The 16,027-nt window shown below is 42.0% G+C and overlaps 1 protein-coding gene across 1 annotated transcript in view; it reads right to left on the bottom strand.

Moving 5' to 3' along the window:
- Positions 1 to 2,279: 2,279 nt before the first annotated feature.
- The window catches only part of NDUFAF6 (NADH:ubiquinone oxidoreductase complex assembly factor 6), an 80,102-nt gene continuing 66,354 nt past the window's right edge, over positions 2,280 to 16,027 (bottom strand). Inside the window, exons 8-9 of the mRNA XM_077493058.1 lie at positions 4,373 to 4,429; positions 2,280 to 2,421 (exon numbers count right to left, since the gene is read on the bottom strand). Of these exons, the coding sequence (XP_077349184.1) occupies positions 2,293 to 2,421; positions 4,373 to 4,429 (186 nt within the window). The 3' untranslated portion in view covers positions 2,280 to 2,292. The remainder of the gene's footprint in view (positions 2,422 to 4,372; positions 4,430 to 16,027) is intronic.

The raw sequence follows: 16,027 nt of genomic DNA, 5'->3' as shown, positions 1-16,027 counted from the left end.
GGTAAATGCTCAGTGTATATAATGCTTTAGCTGGCCATAGATGGGTAAAATGTAAAATAAAAATTCCTAGGAAATGAATGCTCCAAGACAGTTTGTTCATTTTTATAATCATTAGTGGGTCAACATGACATTTATTTTCGACCACAGTGACAGGAAAAATCAAAGGAGCACAATGGAATATTGTTCTGGAATGAATGAATTTCTAACAGCATAAGTGGTTTTCGTTCAGTAAAATCCATTCATTCCCAATCAAAAGAAATCTTTCAAAAGACATTTAAAAGTCCTGAGAATTTGTGTATGACTTTTCCTAAAGGATCACTAAAGAATTTTTATTTTTTTTAAAATAACAAACATGTTATACTTACTTCCACTGTGCAGCTCGTTTTGGACAGAGGGGCCCCGAACCTGCTCTTCTGGGGTCCCTCGGCGGCTGTCTCGGCTCCGCCCCCGCAAGGACTTCACACCTTCATGCAAGCTCCCTCGCATGGTGTGGGAGTGCTTGCGGGCACGCTCCCGTATAGCCGCTCACTGTATCACTCGGCCCCACCCCCTGGCGCGCCCCGTCCCTGGATGTGACTGACAGCAGCGTGAGCCAATGGCTGCGCTGCTTTCGATCCATCCACTGTAACCAATCAACGGCCAGGCTGAGTGGCGAAGAGGATGTCAGGGGCGAGCGCGGGACTTTCGAGAGGTCAGGTAAGTAAACCGGGGAGGGTCCGGCATTGTCAGATGTTTTTTCACCTTAATGCATAGAATGCATTAAGGTGAAAAAAACTTTTACTTTCACAACAACCTTTATGGGCGGCACAGTGGTGTAGTGGGTAGCACTCGCACCTAGCAGTAAAAAGGGTCGCTGGTTTGAATCTCAACCACAACACTACCTGCCTGGAGTTTGCATGTTCTCCCTGTGTCTGCGTGGATTTCCTCCAGGTCCTCCGGTTTCCTCCCACACTCCACTCCAAAGACATGCAGGTAGGTTAATTGGCTTCTGTCCAAAATTGGCCCTAGTATATGAATGGGGACCTTGGATTGTGGGCTCCTTGAGGGTAGGGACCGATGTAAGCATGCAATGTACAGGGATAGGGACAATTGTAGACACTCACTCAGGTTGAACTGGATGGACTGTGTCTTTATTCAACCTTACTAACTATATAACCCCTTTAAGAAGTTTCCTAAGATCTTTCCTGTCAAAATTCTATCAATCTATGGCCAGCTTTTGAACCCATGGTTTAGTTTCGGGGGTTTTTTCAGCCAGCCGAACAAAAACAAAAAAACCCTGAAGTGATTGCCCCATCCACATATTCAGTGTTAAGTGGGAATCCTCACTGCTGTGTTGTATTTTGACAGCGAGGAGACCCCCTTGCCTTCCTGTCATCAGGATACACAGATACAAGAATGGCTGCGGCGCTCATTGAATCTGAGAGATCGCTAAATAGATTGACTTATCATGAATGGGAATGGGCATGCATGGCTTCAAATTTGGCTGGTTCCAGCTGAACATTGATCCATGTATGACCGGCTTTAGCCTAGGTTCATAATAGTGCTGCTGCACAATAAAGTGTTTTTCAGTGCATTTTAACACATGTTTTAGATGCACTGTCATGTAGAGAAAACACATACGTCAGACACACTTTTTCATACGCTCTAACCAAACTCTATGGGACCAAAAAATGCACTACTAAGCACCTACACCTTTTAAAAATTGCACTGCACCATGTTGCATTGATGTGAATGGCACTGCAGAGAATATTGTCATACATTGCAGAGCGATGGCAGATGCAGGGGAAAACTTACCTTTTTGCCATCTAATGTATTGAAAAGCCACAGAATCTTGACTCTGCAGCCTCAACGAGTATCTGACCGTTGAATAAGTAAATTACTTGCTTCCCTGCTAGCTGCTGTGGTTCCGTCCACTGGCTTGTACATCCTGTAGGGATCACAGCAGCCAGAGGGGAGCAAGTATTCTACACATATGGAAAAGTCAAATATTTCCAGAAGTTCTCCAGTGCATTTTCATACATGAGCCGCCTGAAGAGGAAGTACAGTACATTCACCTTTTTTTTTTTCTTTATAGGTGATCTCTATTCAGGCCTCAGGTATACTATGACAATTAAGGAATGCAATAAAATTTAATGCAGCTTCATACTGTACGAACAGCAGAACTCCTTACTGTAATGCAAGAGATTGCATAATCCTTAGACGCAAGAACGAAAAGCTTCCCGTTACCATTTAATAGGTTTATCACTGCATTTAGGCCACAGGAATGAGCACAAGAGAGAATATTTTTACATTTTAATAGGTTTTTCTCCAGGACCGCATATATAAAGACAAAGGAATCCAGGGGTCTCTCCTTTGTAAACGAGGGTGGAAGATATTGAAGTCTGCTTTACGAAGCCTCTTTAGATAACTGTCCAAGGGAACCTGGAAAACAAATATTTGCTTCAGTGTGACAATTTTGAACTTATAGTGGATCTATCAACACAAACTCAATGTGAAAGATACACTAATCCTAGTTGAAATTTATATAATATATATATATATATATATATATATATATATATATATATATATATATATGTATATATATATATATGTATATAACTTTTTATTTTTTTTGTATTTCTGACACTAGCAGTTCAATTGTCATTTATCCACTGGTTGTGCGACATTGTAACCAAACAAAATTGATGTCCTTTTTATTCCCACAAATAGAGCTTTTTGGTGGTATATGACCACCTCAGCGGGTTTTTTTTGCGTTATGAAACAAAAAAATAAATAATTTTGAAAAACACCCAATATTATTTAATTTTTGCTATCATAAATATCAAAAAAAAAAATAAAAAAAAAATAAAATCAGTTTATGCCAATATGTATTCTTCTACATAATTTTTTTAAAAGAAAAATAAAAAAAAAAATCACAATAAGCGTATATTGATTGGTTTGCGCAAAAGTTATAGTGTCTACAAAATAGGGGATATATTTAGGGCATTTTTATTATTCATTTTTTTTTTCAGTAATGGCGGTGATCAGCGATTTTTAGCAGGACTGCGACATTGCAGCAGACAGATTGCACACTTTTGACACTTTTTTGGGGACCATTGACATTTATACAGTGATCAGAGCTAAAAATAGGCACTGGTTACTATATAAATGTTGCTGGAAAGGAAGGGGTTAACACTAGGGGGTGATCAAGGGGTTAAGTGTTCCCTAGGGAGGTGTTCATAACTCTGGGGGGAGGGGACTGACGGGGAGTAGAGGGAGATTGCTGTTCCTGATCACTAGGAACAGCAGATCTCTCTCTACTTCCCTGACAGAACGGGGATCTGTCTGTATACATTGACAGATCCCGTTCTGGCTCTATGAGAAGTGATTGCGGGTTGCCCGGGGACATCGCGGCCACTGTGATGGATATTTGTGTTTTTACTTTTTAAACCTTTGAATAAATCGTGATATACTTCACCATGAGAGCCCTTTTCTTCTTTTCATCTCTCCACCGATGATTGGACATCTGTTGGGACCGGGGTTGTGGTGGTGAGAAACCCCCCCATTGGCATAATCTTTTTCCAGCGCTTTTGACTACCTGTAATGGGTGTCATTGAATTCTGGTGAGTAGGATGTGTAGCAGGTGATGGAGGTGGAAGATCTACAGCAGAGGTCTCAAACTGGCGGCCCTCCAGCTATTGGGAAACTACAAGTCCCAAGAGGCATTGTAAGGATGACCATTGCAAGCATGACTCCCACAGGCAGAGGCATGATGGGACTTGTAGTTTTGCAACAGCTGGAGGGCCGCCAGTTTGAGACCTCTGATCTACAGTCACTCTTTATTGTTCACCAGAATCAAGAAGATTCACATGCACTTAATTGAATTTATATATATTGGACACTTATTAGATGTTGTCTCTTATGGACTTTACATACGTTATATTTTATGATTTTGTTTGTACACACTTTTTATGCATTTGCACTTTATAGTTATTCAGGTCTTTCATTTTTAGAGAGAGCGCAGTTTAAATTAATTATTAATTTCTTTCTCTGCCACAATGCTTGGACCTGTTGAATGGTCACTCAGGCACAGAGTACCATGGAGGCCAATACCTTACCAGATAATTCTTCTTTGGTCTGGCTGTCCGTGAGAGCAAAGAACTTTCTCCTTATAGCCCTTCTTCTATACAGTAGTCAACCTGTTACTTTACTTAGGATGGGCAGAGCACAGGTTCACTTTAAGAAATTTCTATCCCGGCATGTTTACAATAAATTGCAATTCATGAACAAGTCACTACCAAAGCTATACACACTTATGTGAAGGTATCCTTGAAACTTCTACTAGCAGGCTGTTGATAACAGAATAGCAGCCAGTTCTAAGAATGCTTACCGTTATATTAAAGGCAGGAAATGCTTTTTCAGAAACCTTCCTCTGGAAAGAACGCGCCTGAATGACAAAGTGAAAATAATTGTGTTAGTTTTCTACTGCTGTATCTGTTGCAGACTGACAGCATATTTCAAGAAGCAAACGTAAAAGATATGACTCAGATTTTACAAGTGATTCATTATTTTTCAACTGCAGAGTTTACAGATAAAATAAACATTTTGATAAAGATTTGTTTTTCAGTGGAGCATTCTAAAAACTGGCATTGAATCTTCAAACCCTAAACACACGCGTTCATAATTTTTAAAGTGATTGTAAAGTCTTTTTTTTTTCCATAAAAATAACAAATGTGTTATACTTACCTGCCCTGTGTAGTGGTTTTGCTCAGAGCCCAGATCCTCCTCCTCTTGGGTCCCTCCTCTACGCTCCTGGCTGTTCCCTCCTGCTGAGTGCCCCCACAGCAAGCAGCTTGCTATGGGGGCACCCGAGACAGACTGCAGCTCCTTGTGTCCATTCAGACACAGAGCCACAGCCCAGTCCTGCCCTTATCTCTCCTCATTGGCTCACTGACTTTGATTGACAGCAGTGGGAGCCAATGCTACTTTGCTGCTGTCTCAGCAAATGAGGAGTAAGCCCTTGTACACGCGGTCGGACATTCCGATGGACAATGTCCGATAGGACCGTGTTGTCGGATAATCCGACAGTGTGTGGGCTCCATCGGACTGTTTCCATCGGAGTATCCGACGGACCAAGTTTTCCAGCTGGGCTATAAAATTTTCCGACAACATGCTCCGATCGGAAAAGTTCGATCGGAATTCTTTACACATGATCGGACAAAGTGCCACGCATGCTCAGATCAAATTCCTAGACCAAAGCTATTGGCTACTAGCCTGAACGTAGCCCCGTCCTAACGAAATAACGTCATCACATTAAGTACGATCAGATTTTCTGACAACTTTGACTGTGTGTATGCAACAGTTTCGGACAAAATCAGACGGATTTGGTTGTCAGAATGTCCGACCGTGTGTACAAGGGCTAAGAGTCCCAGACAGCCGAGTCTCTCATGCAACATTGATGGATCAAGATGGGCTCAGGTAAGTACCCTGTATTAGGGAGGGCTGCTGCACACAGAAGGGGTTATATCTTAATGCATAGACTGCGTTAAGATAAAAAAACCTTCTGCCTCTACAACCACTTTAAGCTGGGTACACACAGGCCGAAATGTAGCCAGTACAACAGGAACTGTCCTGCTGGAAAAAAAAATCAACAGGACCTGCTTGCGATTTTGTTAGCACGATTCTCAGGCGGAAATGTGCGTCACATATAGGGCAGCCTATTCACTTGTATGAGCTGATCTATGTGCAACTGTCATGGCAAAAAAGTTCAGGGACCAATCTTTGGCCCTGAGCCAGGAACCATTTTGCATTTGTGGTTTGCTGCAATTCTCGTACATTTTGCCAGTCAACAATGGCAGCAAAGTCACGTTGCGTTTGGGGTGACATTCAAGGTGAATGACACACAAAAGTGTGTCTTGGCGTGATTTGGACTCACAGTGATTCTGCCCACTACTCCAAACCACCCATATGTGAATGGGGCCTGAACAAGCTTCAAGCGGCTTTTTTGACATCTGGGCAAAATAAAAAAATATATGCAGCATATCTCCACAATACATGCCCATTTTCTTTGTTTTATCCTTTTAAACCCCCTGCAAGTACACAAAAATACCTGTTGATCCAGTGTGCTTCCAACTTTTTGTTTGAACTAACAACACAGAGCATCTGCTACACTTAAATGTCAAAACAGTGTTGTCCGCCCTGTGCAGTCCTTCTCTGGTGTACTAGAGAACTACCACCCCTCCTCTATCCCATAACATGGGGAAGGTGTTCTGCAGTTCAGCAAGGCAGATAGGACTTCCTGGGCTTCCAGTGCAGCAGAGGCACAGAAATGAATATAGATGTATGTGGCTGTACGGGGGTTCACACAGCTACCTATGTGAACCCAAACATTTCTATGGGCTTACAACCCTGTATGCACAGTCTATACCTGGGAGTGTATGGCTTTATGCATGTGCAGGTTTACACAGGTAGGCAATTCGTTAGTGGTAGGCTGTTCATCGCAGCTATGTATTCTTGGTGCAGAAAAACAACTGCAATTTGCATTATACGGTCACATGCACCCAGGTTCAAGAGGAAAAGTAATCATTTCCATAATTCTGTTTCCAGCTGCCTGTATCTCTGGATCTAATTATCATTTTAACATGTCGTTTTCATCCTCTGCTCATTATTAATTTGGGTTAAACAGGTTTTTTACTGAATTACTTTAAAGCCTGGTTCACACTTTTGTGGGGGGTTCCTGTTGTCGGTCTGCACCTGCCCCCGCATCTGCAACCACCTACACACACTGGAAACCACACTGCACTTGTTATTTCTGTGTGAGCTGCAATATCAAAAATTATGCAGGAACTTTTTCCTTGGGTTTTAAGGAACACGGCAGTCCATTCAAATGAATGGCTGCTGTGCCCGCGCAAAACACGGATCACAGAACCACAGTAATGTAAACCAGGCCTTAAGCAACTTTCAGCTCCAGTTTTAAAGTGCTGAATTCTAAACATAAGGGATGTACTGGCTGTAGCTTTAAAGCAGGGGTCTAAACTGGCGGTCCTCCAGCTGTTGCAAAACCCATCCAAGTCCCATCATGCCTCTACCTGTGGGAGTCATGCTTGTAACTGTCAACCTTGCAATGCCTCATGGAAACAGCTGGAGTACTGCCAGTTTGAGACCCCTTCTCTAAAGGCTGCAGAACACTTTGCAAGCTTTAACCAACCCCCCTCAGTTGTCTATAGGCACCTTACATATACTTTTCATTGCATGCGAAGGAATAGCTTTGTAAGGGTGCAGGATAGGCCCACCCATTTATCATGCATGCACTCAAAGTGGTTGGAAACATCTGAAGTGATAAACAAAAGCATATCACCAGGCATACAGTGTGCGCTTATCCCAGCCCACAGCACTTTGTGTGGTTGCTGTCTGCTATCTCCTGCCTCTGCTACCTGCAGAGTCACAATAGGCAATCCTGGGGACAACCCCCCCCCCCCCCCCCCCCCCCCCCCCCCACGATGCAGTAGGTGACTGGCAGCCGCACATGTGCATGTTTCCCAGTATGGCAGGCAGGTCCTTTGTCTCCACTCAGGTCTCAGATTACACTTGGCTCTCTGCTGTGCAGTTTGTGACATCAGATTTCCACTCCCTGCCTACTGGAAGTTAAGAAATACCATCTAAACTGTGTACTTTATAAAGCCGTGGAGGAGAGAAGGCTGCAGAGAAACAGCTTATGTAGGAGAATTTGATTAATCACAGAGTATCACTTGAGGCAGGTCACTTCAGTGTGCTTATTATGTAAGGGTTTATTATAACTTTAAAAGGAAAATATGTCTGTTTGTGCAATTGAGTTCAAAAGAACAAAGACCGATCATGACAGCATCACAGTAAAAATGTGTTATCTTTTCTATTTCAGCAAGACGTCATCTATAAAAAAAATGCTCCGATAACTTTTACACTACCTGCTGTTCCTGACAACAGGGCAGACACATTTTCTAAAAGTAATGAACATCGTTGTGTACAGTTTTTGTCAAACTCTTGGAATCTCAGACTGCTGGCCTGGTCTTGTCATTGATGAATATCATTAGAAAAATCTATTTCCAGCAGTTCATACTTTATTATATTTGACTTATGAATTTGCAAGCAAAATAATTGAAATGCTGCTTTTAGTTTAACTGTATTTTTACATAAAAAAAAAATACAATAGAAATCGCCATGCACAATTTATGTTGGTCATTAGAGTGATTCTGTCATCACTCAAAAATCAAAATACTTCCAAATTTAAAGCTGAACTCGGGGCACAAAATCTATCATTTAAATATATTCCTCAATAGGCAGAAAGAATATAAATTCACTTTGTGTGCACCAACCCAGTTATTACCTTATAAAAGAAGCAGTGACACCACTGGGCTCTAAATAGCCTGTGCAGAGAGCAGAGGTGTGGGAGGGATCACAGTTGAAATCTACATGTTGGCAGATACAAGACCAGTCACCATATACAAGGGGAGAGAGAGCAGCATGGATTGGTCTTAATATAGAAAGAAAGAATTAGAAAATCAAATGAATGTTCTAAAAACAAAAAATTTCTACTGAAATTCTACTAGTGTATAGTCAGCTTTATTATTTATTATTTATTATCTGTATTTTTATAAAGCAGGCAGACAATACGGTCACACTGGGATGTATATTTTCACCAGTATTATGGTTTTGAATAGTGTAAAGCCATCTCACGCACCAGATAGTAAACCTAGAATTAAAGCAGTCCTGCACACGCCGATTTAATTTTAGGTCATTGTTCTCCTAATCATCCAACTAGTGCTAAATGGAGTTTAAAAAAAAAAAATGTATTCAATCGTACCTTATTATTCCTGCCCAGTCTATCCATACATCCCTCTGTGTCTGCGGCTGTGGGCGGGGTCTGTGCGGGTATCCGCATCACTTCCTTTGAGTGCCGCACAGTCTCCTGGGATCTGGTGTCATTCATCCCAGGAGTCAGTGCGGACAGCTGATGCAAAATCTCACGTGATTTCACGCACGTGACGTTATTGCTATACCGTTGTTATGGCAACACAGTTGTTTACGCCGCTCGGTGCTTGTGCCAGTGCGCATGTGCGGGAACCAGCGAGGCATTCTGGTAGATATAAGGAAATGGGAACAAGGAAGTTATTGCTTGTGGGCTTCAAATGCCCACAAGCAAAATGGAAATTCTGTTTTGATTTTAAAAGTGCAGATTTGAAGAAAAAACGGACATGGATACCGGACAGACACAGAAAAAGTGAGTTTAACGTTAGACTGAAAAGACTTTTTAAAAGGAGAAGAAAAATTTATATAATTGTGTGCAGAACCGCTTTAAAGTTAAACAGACTGTACCCCCAGACATTCGTGTCTGCAGCCAGGTCACCAAACATGAATGGACACTGGGTGAAAACTTTCCAGCCTATGAAGCAAGCTGGTGGAGGAATTTCTCTGGCCTATCAGGAAGAAAGCACCATTGATTCATAAGGGTTCAAAAGCTGTCCATACAAATCCACTTAGGGTTCATCCACACACGCAGTGCCCTCTGATAAACAATTTGTGTTGGATCACTCTACAGATGGCCTTTGACAGGCGTTGAGGAGGTGTAATGTGAACTCCTCACCATCTGATTTACCTTTGTATCATCCCGATAATTGTTATGGCCTGGGGATTAAAGTGGTTCTAAAGTCGAGATGTTTTTTGCCTGAATGCCTTCTTTGCATTAAAGTGATATTAAAGTTTTTTTTTTTTTAAACCACTTGCTTACTGGGCACTTAAACCCCCTCCTGTCCAGACCAATTTTCAGCTTCCAGCTCTGATGCACTTTGAATGACAATTGCGCAGTCATGCTACACTGTACCCAAATTAAATGTTTATATATTTTTTTTCCCACAAATAGAGCTTTCTTTTGGTGGTATTTGATCACCTGTGCGATTTTTATTTTTTGTTAAAATTAAATAAAAAAATGTTTTTTTATTTTGTTATAAAATTTTAAAACAGGTCATTTTTGTCCGTCATTGATGTACGCTGATGAGGCGGCACTGATGGGCGCCGATAGGTGGCAGTGATGGGCACTGATGGGTTACACTGATAGGCAGCACTTCTAGGTGGCACCGATTGGCACCACTGGTGGGCATTGATAGGTGGCACTTGTGGGCACTGTCAGGTGGCATAAATGAGGCATAATTGCCTTTTCCTCTTCGGGACTGATGTCCCTTTCAGATGAGCCAGGACTGGCCCCTTACTCGGATCGGTGATCACCTGCGTCTCACTGACACAGTGATCGCAGCGCGCGCAGAGAATGTGCACAAGGGAGGCCGTCATATGACAGCCTCCCGGGAATTCAGGTCCACGCTGTGGCCGTCAATTGGCTATAGCGCGGATGTCAAGAGGTTAAATAACAAACATGTTATACTTACCTGCTGTGTTGCAGTGGTTTTGCACAGAGCAGCCCTAATCCTCCTCTTCTCGAGTCTCTTGCTGAAGCTCCTGGCCCCTCCCTCCTGCCAAGTGCCCCCAGAGCATGCAGCTTTCTCTGGGGGCACCCAAGCAGGCTTGCTCCTGAACCGTGGCTCTGCATGTCCATTCACATGCAGAGCCATGGCTTGGTCCCACCCCTCCTCCTTCATTGGCGACACTGGCTGTGGTTGACATTGGCTTCCGCTGCTCCATCAGTCAATGAGGAGTGAGTCCCCAGCGAGCCGGGGATCTTGTGTATGTTGCCGGATCGAGATGGGGCTCAGTTAAGTATTGGGGGGGGCTGTTACCTACTATTCCCCCCACTACAGCTACTATTCCCTCCCAAACACTTAGCTGAGTTCTCAATTGATCCAACAGGTCTTCCCTCTTCAAGCCACGCTGTGTCTATGGACGTACAGAGCCTGGTTAGGGAGCACCAGCTTGATATGTGGGCACAGGCAGTGAGAATAAGGGGAGAACAATGGCAGGGGGCCACTAAGAAAAGAAGGGATAAGGGACTTCTCTGTGCAATATCCTTGCACAGAGCAAGGAAGTATAAACCTCTTTTTAATTTTAATCAAAAAAAAAAAAAAAAAAAAAAAAGACTATGAAACCACTTTAATTTTTTTTTGTTTACAAAAGCTTTATTTGTCAGTTAGAAAATACAAATAAAATGCATAAAAAGATAATTTTTTGGTAAAAATATAGCATAAAGCGTAGATGATAATACAAGCTAGGGTTTACATAATGTGAGGGTGGTACAGAAATTAGAGGGGATGGGAAAAGTGATACAGATAATAGAAATACAATTTTATGTACGGGACCTAAGGAGAGAAGAGAGATTTTGAGTGGGGGTACCAGAATATGATCAAGGTAGGGACCAGTATAACCATTTGTTGTTAAAGATGTGCATACTGTCATATAAGGTATGGTGAATTCTTTCTGATAGTTTGAGCATTTCCATACGGTTCAAAACTTGCGACCAGAGAAGGGTATTAGTTCTCCAATTTAAAGCAATCATCCATTGTATCGAGCTAATGAGGGAGTGAAACAGTCTCGTGCAAGGAGTAGGAGTGTTAGGGAGATTGGCATACAATATGCATACTTGTGGTGTAAGGGAGACTTTGTGCTTTGAGGATAGCTCAAATCTGGTGATAGCTGCTTGCCATATGGGTTGAAGTTGAGGGCACCTCCAGAAAATATGAGCATATGTGCCTGGTTCTGTGCAGCCCTGAAGCAATTAGGGGAAGTTTCGGGATAAAAGGAGTGAATTTTGGACGGGGTCATGTACCATCTTGAGAATAGTTTGAGAGGGGTTTCTCTAAAGGCAATTGCTTTATTACTTTTCCGGAGATTGTCAGTCATCTCTCTCCAAAGTTCTGGGGTGAAAGAACAGTCAAGCTCCTCCTCCCAGTGTAACATTGGGGTAGATTTTTCCGGGGTGGAGGAGGAGTTTAACAGGTTATAGAGTAGTGAGATGATACCCCTGTCTCTGGAGGAGTGCAAACAAATGTGTTCAAAGAGTGTTTCTGAAGAGAGGGGTTGTAAGGTGTAGTGAAGATCAAAGAATTGTTTTATTCGGTCATAACGTGCGAGTTCCGTAGGGGGGAGGTCGTGCTTGATTTGAAGTGAGTTAAATGTAGGGAAAGAAGATTTATAGATAAAGGAGCCCAGTGTAGAAAGTTTGTATTTAGACCATAAAGCATATTGATTATAGACATCTAAAGAAAGAGAAAATCTCCTATCCCCGAGGAATGTGGTTAGTGGGGAAATGGTAGATGCAAGGTTAAATGTATCCTTGATCTTTGTCCAAATTTGGAAAAGTTGTGCAACTATCATGTTAGCCTTGTTTAAAGTACGAAAATTGCTGTGATTCGACCATAAGAGGCCTTGTAAGTATAGAGGAAGGATAGAAGAAGATTCAAATGTTTTCCATGGGATGTTATATATAGGGGCATGCCATTGAGAAATTTGGGAGAGCTTGGATGCGAGGAAATAGTGCCAGATGTTTGGGAGACCGAGACCTCCTAAATTTTGCGGCCTGTGCATGAGGGAGTTACTACATCTGGGTTTTTTATTAGCCCAAATAAATTTGTTTATTTCTCTTTGAAGCTTTAGAATTCTAGTTTTGGGGACGTTTATGGGGAGGGCCCTAAAATAGTATAAAAGTTTAGGAACTATGGACATCTTAATGGCACAGATTCTACCCAAAAAGGAGATATGATAAGAGGACCATTTATCTAGTAGGGCACTTATGTGGGAAAATAAAGGGGGGTAGTTGACCTTATAAAGGGATTTGAAAGAGGGGGATATGTGAATGCCAAGGTATCTAAATGAGCTTGTGGTCCAGGTGAATGGGAAGTTTGAGTGTAGGATATTTAGAATGTTTTGGGGGATATTAATGGGAAGGGCTGAGCATTTGCTGATGTTAATACTTAAACCCGAGAGCCTTTGGAAGACTTTAAGTTCATTAAGAAGATTAGGTATAGAAATAAGTGGGTCGGATAGAAATATTAGAGCATCGTCAGCATATAAACTCAACTTAAAGTCATGGGGACCCTTGGTATACCCTTTAATATTGATGTTGTTCCTTAGTGCTTGGGCTAGGGGTTCTATGGCTAAGGCGAATAAGAGGGGGGATAGAGGGCAGCCTTGTCTAGTGCCTCTGCTAAGAGGGAAAAATTTTGAATTTATGCCAGGTATTTTGATCCTGGTGTGTGGGGAATGATAAAGGGCATTAAAGCCATGAAGGAATTTGTCAGGGATGCCGAATTTGGGAAGAAGAAGATTAAGGTATGACCAATCAACACTGTCGAAAGCCTTATGAATATCGAGACTAAGAAGACAGACTGGTTTGGCATGCAGATTAGCGTCTTGTATAATATTGGTGACAAGTCTAATATTATCAACTATTTGACGATTAGGAATGAATCCAGTCTGGTCTATGTGAATTAGATTGTGAATTACTGCTGCAAGTCTATCTGCCAACAGTCTGCCAAATATTTTTAGATCATTATTTAAAACAGATATTGGACGGAAATTTTGTGGAAGGGAGTGGTCTTTATGTGGCTTGGGGATTAAGGACATATTGGCCAGGAGCATTTCTTCGGGGAACTGGTTACCTTGAAGAATATGATTGAAAAGATTAGTTAATTTGGGAGCCAGGAGGGGAGTGAATTTTTTATAGTAGGAGGATGTGTAGCCGTCCGGGCCTGGGGCGGTGGAGGTTTTAAGAGATTTAATGACTTTTATGGTTTCAGGAATTGTGAATGGGATTTTCAAAGAATTAATTTGGTCATTCGAGAGGGAAGGGAGGTGTAGGTTGTCTATCCAATCAAGCGGTGGGGTTTGAGGATGGGGGTTAGGGTCAGAGAGAAGATTTTTATAGAAGGCTGTGAAGATTTCCATAACCTCCTGGGGGTGAGTAACAATGTTGCCATTGTTGTTTCGCAACTTATATAAATGTGGCGGGTTAATTTCTTGTTTGAGTTTTCGTGCGAACATCGTTGATGCGGAGTTGCCATGTAGTAGGAATTTAGCTTTGGAATATCTAAGTGCCTTTTCCGTGTTTGCTGATAATATAGTGTCAAGTTGTTGGCGTTTTTCCTGAATCTGAGAGTTAATTTCTTGAGATGGAGAAAAGTGTATTTTTTGGTATAGCAGATCCAGATCCCTAGTAAGGTCTTTAATTGTAGCAAGTCTCTCTTTATTCTTGGTAGCCGCTATATGAATGAGGTGGCCTCTTAAGACTGCCTTATGCGCAGACCAAAGGGTTGTGGGAGATACGTCATCTGTAGAGTTATCTAGAAAGTAATTATCGATATGGGTAGAAACCTTTTGGATAATAGAGGGGTCTGTTAGTAGAGAGTCATTTAAACGCCAGTTAAAAGGGGTTGGAGGTAGTCCTATGTGGGTGAGATCGATCGAGACTATGTTATGATCTGACCATGGGCAGGAGTGAATAAGTGCTTCGGATGAATTAGCGAGTAGGATGGGTGTGCAGTATAGGTAATCTAGTCGGGCATAACAATTGTGAGGGTAGGAATAATGAGTGTATTCCCTAATACCGATGTTGTGTGCCCTCCAAGAGTCTATCAATTGTAGGCTGTTGAGAGTTCTGTTCATAAATTTAGAGAAGGTTTTAGAGGATGGTGTTGCATTACTTCTATCTAAAGCTGGATGAGCCCTTAGATTGAAGTCTCCTGCTATAATCAAGTGTGGGGAGTTAAATTTTTCCAGGGTATCAAAAAATTTGGAGTAAAAGGCGTGGTGGGATTCATTGGGTGCGTAAAGTGAAGAAATTGTGATATGGCGGTTGTTGATGGTGCCCTTAATGATGATGAAGCGGCTGTCTTCGTCTTTGTAGATGTTTTGGATATCAAAAATAATAGAGTTGCGGACAAAAACGGCAACCCCTCTAGTTTTGTTGTGGAATGTGGTAAAATAAATTTGGCTGTAAGATTTATCAAAAAATTTTGGGTGGTTTGTGGCTGAAAAATGTGTTTCCTGCATGAGGATAATGTCTGCCTTCAGTCTTTTATAATGTTGGAAGGCTTTTTTGCGTTTGTGAGGGGAATTGAAGCCTTGAACGTTGTGAGAGAGTACTCTAAGGCCCATTAGGAGAGATTTGAGTGCGATATGTTAGAGGAAGGTTATCGATAGTGGTGACAAAATGGGAGATGAATCTCCGTTGAGAGAAGGTGCGTGGGAGTATAGAGGGGGAGAATGAAACGTAATGAAAGCCCACATCTAGGGGAGAGGTGGAAATAATAAATCTGGTGAGTATGATATAGATAATGGGATATGAGATGCAGACATGAGGTATCACATAAGTAAAGTAAAAATTGTACCATAATACCAAAATAGAGTAAACAATCATAATAATTATGCATTTTTTAAACTGGGCCAAACTGGCCAAATAGCAAAATAGAACAAAAACTGGAATATTCAAAATCAAAAAGGGGGTCATGTGGCAAAAGGCCAGATGATCCAACAGTAGAATTTGAAGGACAAATATGTCCAAAACCCGTCCCATAGTGTCCACGAGGCACACCCTACGAAAAAGAGGGGGCGTCATGCACCGGGTCGGATGTGGGGACAAACCAGCGACGGCGGATAAGCCAAGCACATAGAAAAAAAAAGAAAAGTGTAATGCCATTACAAAACATGTCTCCCAAACCCCTCCCTCTCATCCCGCATCGCTATCAATTCTGCTATTACCACATGTCACGAAGACATATATGGGAGGAGCAGAGGAGAGGGGGAGAGGGGCAAAAAAAAAAAACGAAGAGGGGCTCGACCTTCCCCACCACCAGACCCTCGGTCCATCCCACCGAAACCACTTTAATTTTGTCAGGATATATAGATTTTTTTTATTTTAAAAAGAGTTGTGCAGCAACAGATTCACTTCACTTTTGGCTGCAATCATCTAGTAATAGATCACTATACCAGCAGGTCTGCCTGAGCCTTCATACTAGGTGGAAGTACTGTGGAGTAACAAGTTACAAATAGGCACTGTCCCGGTGCAGTCTTAAAGCAGTGCCTGGAGGCCAAGAGTTTTAGTGCAAATGGGTCATCACTTGTTAGAATT

Source organism: Lithobates pipiens, unplaced genomic scaffold (genome assembly GCF_037356315.1).
Source record: "Lithobates pipiens isolate NorthernLeopardFrog02 unplaced genomic scaffold, aLitPip1_a1.2 Scaffold_19, whole genome shotgun sequence".
NCBI lineage: Eukaryota > Metazoa > Chordata > Amphibia > Anura > Ranidae > Lithobates > Lithobates pipiens.
The sequence above is the reverse complement of the archived record's forward strand: the minus strand, read 5'-3'. Positions and strand labels throughout refer to the sequence as shown.